The 10,758-nt window shown below is 48.8% G+C and overlaps 1 protein-coding gene across 1 annotated transcript in view; it reads right to left on the reverse strand.

Moving 5' to 3' along the window:
• BATF3 (basic leucine zipper ATF-like transcription factor 3) overlaps window positions 1–6,875 on the reverse strand; it is a 167,285-nt gene extending 160,410 nt beyond the window's left edge. The window contains exon 1 of the mRNA XM_069608535.1: window positions 6,255–6,875. Coding sequence (XP_069464636.1) covers window positions 6,255–6,437 — 183 coding nt within the window. The 5' untranslated portion in view covers window positions 6,438–6,875. The remainder of the gene's footprint in view (window positions 1–6,254) is intronic.
• Window positions 6,876–10,758: the final 3,883 nt, after the last annotated feature.

Here is a 10,758-nt window from a genome sequence, read left to right on the forward strand (position 1 = left end):
CCCCTTTCATAATGTCCCATGCCAAAAACATGTACCTTTGTTGTCACAGTCTCCTGACAACCCGCTTTCCTCTCAAAGTCTACATTGTTTCTGTTTCCTTTACAAGGGAAGGTTTTGGGTGTTTATGATTAGTTGTATGCATAGTTTCATTTTTACTAAAGTTCAATTTTGTATAGAACCTTGGTTGGACATTTTTATTTTTGTACCACTGTACTTTTGTTTGTGCTGCATCTGTGCTACCTCACACCTATCCCAAAGAGTATAGCCTGCCTTCGGCCCACACTATCAAAAGGTATAGTGGTTGGGCTGTGCCTGTTTCAACTTTATGTTTGGGATCATTGTTGGTTTAGTAATAGTGCTGGCTGCAGCAGACACGTTAGCCACTACGCATCCCTGTACTCCTGCAGAGCCATAGTCATTTTATCACACCTGCTCATTACAGTTGGTCAGCTCCAGCATATGAAAGTATGTGTGGGGCCCAAAACCCATTCATTGGCCTACATGAATTGTTGCCCTTGAATCCTAGAGACACACACATATTTGCAATTTCAGGCAGAAGATAAAGCGATCTGCCAGAATTCACAGTACTCAAATATTAGTTGGCTGTCAGACTCATACCAGAGTTCTCAGCATGGAAGCATGTGTGTCATCATTGAGAGTCTGTAATCTTATTAAGGTAGTAGCATAGCAATATAATAATATTTTACTGGGACTGGGAATGGTACTGCCCCTTGATGCCTTTTGCATGGGTCCAGGTTCTATGGGAAATCTGAAAGAAGAGGAGTGCATCATAGCTTTGCCATTGCTTCGGACGCAACTAAACCGAAATGCAGAGGCGTTGCTTGGGGAAGGCTAAGGGGGCTATAGCTCCTGGTCTTTTGGTTGTAGCCCCGGATAGAATCTCAGGAGCTACAAGCAAAAGGCTAGCTAGTCCCCAGTCCCGACAGTTCCGACATCAGCATAGCCCAGGGTCTTTTCCAGACCTAGCAACACCCCTGCCGAAATGTATGGGGGAGCTAATGCTTCAGAGGCATTGCTTGGGCAGGGGCACCCTTACTTGTATTGGGGCAATCCAGCCCATCGCCCCAAGGAAACTTTGTGAGAACTAGTGACAGATACAAAAATGTAAAGCACGATTGACCAATGAAATTGCACAAAAACATGATAGGATTTAAAGGGAAACAATGTAATGTAACTGCCAGCATGGTAATGCTGTGGTTAGGATGTGGTGCATGGTTGGCTTTGACAGAAGCGGAATCATGGTGCGCGCCCAGCTGCATTTTGCCAAAATCAAATGTAAAACTTAGTGGCGCTATATTTAGAGTGTCTTTGATTTATCATTGTGCAGTTAGAATGGAGGTTCCAGACAAATGATTGTCTGGCACGCGCCCTCAACTTTTGCTATGGCATACTCATCACATAATATGGCATAAGTCATCAATGTTTTGCATAGATATAAATAGAAAATGTGACCAACTGTAATGTTTTCAAAAGGGAAAAATAGTGTCCCCATTTGTTATTGGGTGGGCTGTTAGGCAATGTATCGTAACAATAACCACCTCAAAATAAGTCTACCTCCCACGCTAACCAACAACATCTCGGCACATAAATCCAGCACAGGTTAAACACGGAGCATACACGGTTAGGAAATATTTCCATTTCTGTGTAATTTTCCCTCCAGTTGTGAACCCCCCCAACTTTTTGCTTTTGTCTGACCATCGTAGCCTGGCTTTTACCAGCGGAGCCCACTGCTGTACACTGCTCGGCTTTAGCTCATCACGTTAAGAGGAAACTGACATGCCATCAGACTGTCAGTATTGGGAGACTTTGGTTCCCTTAGTCTTTCACATTGTTGCCATTTCTTGGTAACTTTTTATCAGTGCACAAAGTACCTTCGACTAAAATGGGCTGGGGTCTCTTTCTTAAGGCCCAAGACACCCTCGAAGGATTTTGGTGAATGTACAAGTGTGCCCAGGATGGAACTGTGACAGCAGTTACTTTTTATAACATTTTGACTCTTTTGAATGGCCCAAAATGCATTTACCGCACGTGGCCCAGGACGGTGGTCAGTGCCTAAAATGGCCATGCAAAAAACTCCTTTGTTCTGTCCTTTGGCCATTTTGTCCCTTAGCCTTACCTAGGTCAAGCCGACCCGGGAAATTCCTTATTTGGTCATGCAGGGTCCCGCGCAAACTGGGACTTTCACAGGTTTCTGCATGCCTTGTTTGTGTGCGCCCAGGATGGGGGCTGGACCTGTCTAGTTCCAATACACATCCTGTGTGCCAGGATGTGTGGTGTGCTGGGATGAGTGGGACCACTGTGGTCCCCTATTGGTCCACGTCTGGGATGGTTGAATGTGAGCAGATCTCCCATTGGTTGCTCTTTGTTTTGGCGCGAAGCAAACTTTGGATAAGAGAAGGCACTCTATACCCATTCTACGTTGATCTTCTGAGTTCTCACCGAGCTTAGAAAAGGAGCCAATTATCCTGAACAGAAGAAACAGATCTGTGGAATCGCTGGAGAACCACTGGAAGGTTTGGCACCCTGGCCACGCTGTTCTCCCGTCTAAGCCCCTGTTTCTCAACCATCACAGAAGGCCTGCAAGGACGCTTTGACCCTTTGGAGTAGTAGGACCAACTACTCTTGGCACCTCCTGCTTAACCTGAAAATGAGCCCCGTCAGAAGTGATCCTGGACCGCCCAGTGAACTGACCAGCTTGTGTGGGACCTTTGCTCTGGAATCGCCACCGTTTACAGTCTTGACTTTAGACTTTGGGAACCGTACGCTCTTGTTTTAAGACACTCTCCCACCGACTTTCATACACCTAGCATTCCTAGGTCAGGAACTAGGAGAGTCTGCCAGAGATTATGCGGTACCCATGTCACCCCGCTGTGGTGACGAGGTTCGTGGGTGACTTGCTGCTGTGCCCTCCTGTGCCCTAAGAGGAACTGTAATGGAACTGACCTGATCCCTTCCCCAGAAGTGTAGAAAAGGCCACAGCCCCACCGCGGACAGAAGTCCCGTAACGCAGCCCCTGAAAGCCGGAGGGATGCACAACTGCTGGACTCGAACCTGTGATCAAACTGGACTAGACTGGCGAAGTTTGGTCCGGACAGCGTCGAGGGTTGGTGAGTACTTGCATCACTTAGCGGTGGCCCCTGGGCGCATATATAGACTGTTAGGTACGAGTGTCCCCCTAGGGCCACTCACCTTAGTTAGGGTAGCCTGAGCTACCATCAGATTCCCGATACCTGGAAATTGCTCTGCCCTCCTGTAGAGACCCTCTTCGAATAGTGGAACTCTATTCTTCATCGCCTCACCCCCTTTCCTGAGACACTACAGCCCCTTGAATAAGACCCATTTGGTACTTTACCGCACGATCGAGCGGTGCTTCGCTAAATGTACTTTTGAGCACAAGGCTCCACACTTCGTAGGGATTGGACTGCCTAATAGTTATGGCTGTGATTCCTGAAGAATTGCCTAAAGTATATTTGCACTGTCTGACCCTCTTCTGTTACAGGTTGCGGCTCCATACTTGCTTAATATTGCTTTAGGAAAACAGTTAATGTATATATGGTCACTAGTATAAGGTTGTGTTACAATTGTTAATATTACTGAAGTTTCATCTTGTGTTTGATTTAAAAGGCCTTTAATAAATGTATATGTGTTTTTGATAGATACACCTGACTGTTCGCAATTTGTGGTGTTGTTTACTGTGTGTGCTCATTGTGGGCCTTCGATCACTCTCACCCCTCCTGAGACCTAGTCTTGACCACCGACAATAATACCTTTATTGGTCTGGCTTGTCCAGAAGGTTACCCTGGTCCAAGAAACTAGGCTGGCCTTCTGAATCTCTGCCCATCAGGTCAGAGTTCAGAAATCCATCCTAACGTACACCACCCGAAGACACAAGTCGACTAAATCTCCCTTAACACCACACTAACCCACCACATGTACAGCAACACACAACTCTCCGCTCTTCTTAAACACCACTCTAACAGATATCACAAACAACCATACACACAATTTACATTAACAACCTGGAGCACACATCCATCACTGCTCCAGACAACTCAAAACATACCTAAAATGTACACACCGCAGAGATCACGATCTTTTCAGATCTGCACACATGAACAGAGCAACTTTGCCTTGCTCTCCCTGCTCCTGTGTCGGTCCCCTACACCATGTCTTGCAGATCACAAAACCTTGAAACCGGCAAAAGGTTTTCAATACAAGTCTCAATAATATAGAATAACATTTTACAAATGAAGATCACTGATTCTGCAAGGCTTACGAATGTACAGAAGCATTAAAACACCCTAATATTGAATGTTCACCAGTAGATGGATTAAGATATGAAGAATTGGGCTGGCATGTTACAAATAGTGCATTTTTGAAATATTAACGAATTTTGGTATAGACCTTTACAAGGGGAGCAAATGTAATGAATTTCTGCAGTGCTACGCTTTGGGGAATTGAAAGGACAATAGAGGAATCACCAATGAAAGTACACAGAAACAAATGAAAAATGTGAATCATGAAGTTATAAATGTTGTTTGTAGTAATGTGTACATGTGAAAAATGTTTAGTTGTATGATGCTCAGGTCTATTATAAATCAAAGACGCACTAGAACTACATAAATAAATAAATATAGCATAACATGGCCTAGTAAACAGTTTCACTCATTCTCATGTGGGGCAGCACTCGGGCATCCCAAGCAACTTCAGTAACTAACACCATATGGAGGGGAAATGGATGCTGGTTCCACTACAGCGACTCTGCTATACTAGAATCTCTGCTGCACTGACTGGATAGTGAGATTACATTAGATGCCTGTCAAATCAAGTAATATGGGACTGGCGGAGGGCCAGTGTAACAATAATACAATTCTTGGTGATTGCCCCAGAGGCCACGAATGGAGGATCATGAGGGGACATCATTTGTTTTCCTAAAATCATTAACTATACTCCATTTTAAGGGAGACTTGTTTCAAATAGTGCAAATTTAAGGACTTCTTCTGGACTCCAATTTTTGAAGTTAAGTCACAGTGAGATTAAATCATTTGCCCAGGATCATAAACTGATTTTTAACCCTCACTGCAATTTAGGCACTCTACCACATGCTTTCCAAGCTCTATATATGACAAATGTTTACGTTTTGGCTTTCAAGGACTTGCAAAATAAACAAATCACATAGTAAAGCAACCTGACAACATGTAACTATCAAAACACGTCAAGCCATGGTAGGTTTATTTTCCACAATCTGAATGGAAAACTACAAGTCCCAGAAAGCAAATAAAAGAAAGCTTGAAAGGATCTACTGATTTCAACCAATGTACTTTCAGAACTTTAGGACACATGCTAAAAGAAATTATGTAAGGTGTCATTTGGGTACAGAGGTTACTTGTCACAAACCTCCAGTTTGCTGTTATGCATGATGTTAAGAACATTTGACTACCCACATAAAAGTCAACCCTTTTTTTCATGTCATGCTAGCAGATATCAGGGATATAAAGTAAACATTGAAGGGAGCTTTATTTTATTTTCGTATTCGCTTTGTCTTGGAAGCAGACACAGATTTGCTAGGTACTTAGTTGGAACTGTTCCATCACAGAGATGCTGGCCTCCCGGACTCTTTATCAACTGCATTTTGACCTGCTCATGGTGGTTCTGATGGTGGGGCAGTTCCTTACACAGAATTTCGTGGGGAAGGGGGCTCGTCCAATTAGTCTAACGGTGTTGTGCGCCTGGCTGTTGTGTTAGTGCATGCAGCATAGGCAGCACTGCAACGTGGATATGCCTAATGGGAAGAAACCTGCACGTTTATGGCTAAACAAGAAGAATCCGGGACACACCTGCTTCGGAAACCCCCGCCATCTATGACTGATGGCCCAGAAACGTATACTGATATTTTTCAAAATATACCTCAAAAGCGTCTGTAAAGTAGCACACGCAACTAGATTAGAAAGTGTGCCACTTCACTGGGCAACAGCCTTACGTGCGTTTGAGAGAACCGTTCTGTTGGTTGTGGTAAATGACACGGAAAGGGTACTGACTGTTGGCACTATTGCAGACTCCAACAGAGAGCTCCTCAAAGGTGGTGCAATATTATTATGCAGTCGCAGATAGCAAGGGCGGGTCGCTGCACGTGGACGGGCGATCTGTGCGGATTATAAGGGGTCGCTGGCATTACATGCCCCAGCGAGACTCTTACCCCTTGTGGAACGGCGGAGTGATAGCAGCCGCGTTACCTGCACTTGGCTGCTGTCCTGCTCAGATTCCGAGGCAGCGCTGGCCCCTCCCCTTTGGAAGATGCTGCCGGAGACCCGTGCCCCTGCCATGCCGCCACCGCCGCCACAGGTGGGTGTGCCCCGACCAGCAGAGGGCAGTGTAGACTCCAGCGCGGCCTCTTCACCAGGCGACACACAGGACATGTCCCCCCAGAGAGCGGCGGCTCTGCGCTGCTCCGAGCACGGAGGTCGAGTAGGATTCCGCGCCGCCCTCTCCTCACGGGCTCAGCTCGCCGCCGCTCCCACGTTTCTTCGCCGTACAGCCGGCTCCCCTTCTGGGAATCCCGGCCTGAACCTGGGCCGACTTTCGTGAAAGTCACGTGCCGGCCGGCCCGAGTGAAACCCCGCTGGGGAACTTGAGAGAAACCTCAGGGTGACGGTGTGAGAGGACTGAGGAACCGAGAGAGAGCAGGCTGCGCGGACAGTCCCCGGCGACAAGAGTAGGCCCGGCGGGCTGACGTGCCGAGGGCAGCCCCCTAGCGGCCTGAGTCACACCTGAGGGGGAAACCCGGGGCCTGCAGCTCGTCCCCGCGGCCTGCCGAAAGCGGCCGGCATTGCCACAAAAACGGCCACCCCTCTCCGGGAAATGCCGCCCTGCGCACGTTTGCGGTATTTTCTTAGCATTTCGTGTCTCACACCCTGACTCACCGACCTTCTGTTGGGTTCTTTCGTTTGTGCAACGAGCCTCTCACCTGAGAATCGTATTCCTCTGGTAAAAATATTCTTGACATCATAAGCAGCGATATTTGTATGGCATTCGGTAATTTGGGCATTAGTTAATAACACACCAACTGCGTATTTCTCGTGAACATGATACATCCAAACCAAGGTACCATTTTTACTGTTGGTTTGCAAAACAATAATAATAACTACTACTATTTACAGAGCTAAGAAGAGAGAGAAAAAGTACGGGAGCACGGACTGCGAACAAAGGTGAGCGTTGAAGAAGATGGAATGAACGTGCAAGGGGAGATAGCTTTAAGGGTGCGAGGGAGACTAAGGGCACATGGAAGACCAGAAAGCGAGAGTGCGCACAGACAAAGGCCGCACAGCGAAGCGAGCGAGAACGCACACCGAGGGGCAGCGCACAGAGCAAGAGGTGGCACACCGCGAACAAGGGAGAGACAGCACACAGCGAGCAAGAGAGGGGCAGTGCAGCGGCCCGTCACTAGAGCGAGCCGCACCAAATACCGGGATCACCCGGATTTACAGCCGCGCTGCATGCATGCACACAGCAAATGTGCCGCAGGGAGCACCCTGCGACATCCGGATCACCGGAGCCATTCACAGTGGCTGGGGACACCAGCAAACGGCAACCTCGGCCGTGGGGGGCACCAAGGCCGAGGCTTCAACAATGGGCCATGATCACATGGCAGTACTAGTCCCTGGGACCGTGTTGCCCAGCAGGGGCACCGTCTGGATGCTGGGCCACTCGGACAGGGCCTCGGCAGGCTGTGCAGCACCAGCGTGGTGCCAACAAACAAAGACGCAAGAGTCAGCTCTTGATCGACTGATGAGCCGATACTGGCTTGTCCCTTGTATTAGGTAGTTCACATGGTTACTACCATGTGACCAAGACACAAGTCCTCGGAGCTACCATGCTCCCAGGAAGGGTGACATGCAACACTCTTCCTTTTCCATAAAAAACAAACAAAGGCTTGAACAAGACATCACACCCCAATACAAACACTAATACTAGGGATATAGGTGCAACTACTGTTTCACACACTTTAGGAGCCCAGGTTACCCCACCCCCTAGGCCTTGGTACCCATGGGGGTGACAGTCGGGGTTGGTGGGTTACTGGTGACACGTTGGAAACTCCATATGCATGCACACCCTTTATTAACCTGGGTGAGTGGAACATAAACCACTGACAAAACACCCTTGCTTGCGCCTGGCGTCCCTCAACACAAAACCCACAAGTGCAGAGAGGAGCAGCTTCACACAACATTTTGGCAGTGCCATTTTAAGCATGTCCGGGATATGCGGGCTCCCCGCCTTCTCGTGTGTGTGACGACTGAGTCCCCTTCAAGCACCCGCAGGTACGCCGTAGACCAGTTCGACTTCCATTGTCATCTGTTTAGTGTTGAAGGGCTGGCAAAGCCGCACCTGGGGGCACCAGGGGCCACATCGGCATAGTCTCTAGAGAGTAGGACGAACAGTGGCAGGATACCAGTGGCGAGGTGAAGGGCCACTCACTTCACTTCCTCCTTCACACACGGGCTGCTGGCTGGACACTGGTGACGTCAGAGGGCGCACAAGCACTCGAAAGAGCTGCAACCCTTTTCTGCTCCTTCCTGTAGCCTGCAGCCGGGTCCCCCTCCATTGGGCCCAGTGACTTGCAGGGGCCATTGTCCCTGTACTGGCACTCCTCAAACACAGAGTGCCTTCTTGCCCATGCGGCATCAATGTTATTTTCCCCCTTCTCCTTTCCAGGAAGGAGGACCTCCACCCATGCGTCGGCGCTCTCTGCCACACACCCCCCTTTTTCCTGTATGTTCCGATCCAGAGCACTGCTTAACAAAAACACCACTGATGCGGCCCGGGATGTTAGAAGGGCCATGTGCAAAGCAGCCCAGGATGTTGGGAGGGCCATTTGCATTGTTTTTTTTCTTTCTGCAATCCGGATAATTTCTGAAAAACGTGCTGCACCAAATACCGGGATCACCCGGATTTACAGCCGCGCTGTGATCATGCAGAAAACGGGCCGCAAGGAGCACCCTGCGGCATCCGTATCACTGGAGCCATCCACAGTGGCTGGGGGCAAACAGCAGCCTTGGCCGTGGGGGCACCCAGGCCGAGGCTGCAACAATGGGCCAGGAGTCAGCTCTTGATCGACTGACGAGCTGGAAATTAGGTAGGTCACATGGTTACCACCATGTTACCAAGGCACAAGTCCTGTGAGCTACCATTCTCCCAGGAGGGGTGAAATGCAACAGGCAGCACACAGAACAAGAGAGAGAACGCACAAAGAGCAAAAGAGACAGCGCACAGAGAGCGAGAGAGACGCGCACAGAGAGCGAGAGAGAGATGGCGCAGAGAAAGCAAGAGAAATACAACACAGAGAGCAAGAGAGAAATACAGCGCATCGAGAGTGAGAGAGAGGCGGCGCACAGAGCGGCGGCACACTGAGAACGAGACGTCACAGAGAGAGCAAGACGGCTCACAGAGCGAGATGGCACACACACGGAGCAAGAGAGAGATGCGCAGCGCACATATCCATGCTCCTCAACCCTGGGTTCCTGCGCAACAGTGCTTTCCTTGGCTGCCCCCTGCCAGGGGCTCAGCCATAAGATATCAGGGCTATGGAGTAGCTCCGCTAACAGAAAACTCTAGGAGAGAGTGGGGCCTGGGTTGCTGGTCTTAGCTACTGCATAACGCATCTGGCTAAATCCAGGGTCTGTCTCGTGATGAGCAGCGCAAAGGAACAGCACACGGAAACCAACTCTGCATCTTTCCATATGTAACCCCAGGTCCAAATGGGCACTTTCAGGAGGTGGTTATAAGCAGGGGGATGTAGGGGTAATATAGGAGGAAATGAAAGGAAAAACAGGCAGGAGTAAAACAAATATTGTAAAGAATGTGGATGTGCTTTAACACTAGACTTACCTGAAGTACCATGTGTCCCCATCATGGGGGACACATAGAACTCTGAGATAATGGGCAGGTCCCCCATACCAGTAAAAATGAACTTCCCATTGGTGGCAGTACGTGACTGATTTGCATATGGCTGGACCCCTTCTGCAATGGTGCAAACAGGCTAAAAAACGGTGGTGTGGAAGGTTGCTCAGAGCAATGCCAGTGGTTCACATTAATTCAAAACCGTTCACCAATCACTTTTTTGATTTTAGTTTGTCTCCCTACATGAGAGAGGGTATGCCCAGATGTGTGTCGATTGTTCGCGTTGCAATAGGGAACCAAGTTGTGCCTCACTGAGGAAACCCCAACAAGGTCAAAACATGTCTGGGGTTGCTTGTGTTTCCTTGCAGAGGGGACCTGGCCTAGCAGTTCGTGCCGGCCTGCTTCCATTAGTGGCAGTACCTGACTGATTTGCATATGGCTGGACCCCTTTTGCAATGACGTGGACGGACTAAGAAACGGTGGTGTGGAAGGTTGCCCAGAGCAATGACAGTAGTTCAGATTAATTCAAAACCTTTCACCCATCACCTTTTTGGTTTTAGTGTGGCCCACCATAGGGGACACATAGAACTCTGAGACAATGCGCAGGTCTCCCCTGCCAAGAATGGACTTACCTGAGAAGGATTCCAAAAGGGAATTTATTGAAGAAAAATACAGAAATGGCAGTTCAGTGAAGGAAAAACAAAGGGAGCTGCGGAAAAAGAAATAAGAAAGGAAAAGCAAGAAGAGAAGAAAGAAGGATAGCACTCGCTGGGGGCAGCAACCTCGAGGGCGACCCCAGGGCATCTAGGAGGAGACAGGCTGGGCTATGTATGCAAGCTGCAG

The sequence above is a fragment of the Ambystoma mexicanum genome, chromosome 4q (assembly GCF_040938575.1).
Source record: "Ambystoma mexicanum isolate Mex_15411 chromosome 4q, UKY_AmexF1_1, whole genome shotgun sequence".
NCBI lineage: Eukaryota > Metazoa > Chordata > Amphibia > Caudata > Ambystomatidae > Ambystoma > Ambystoma mexicanum.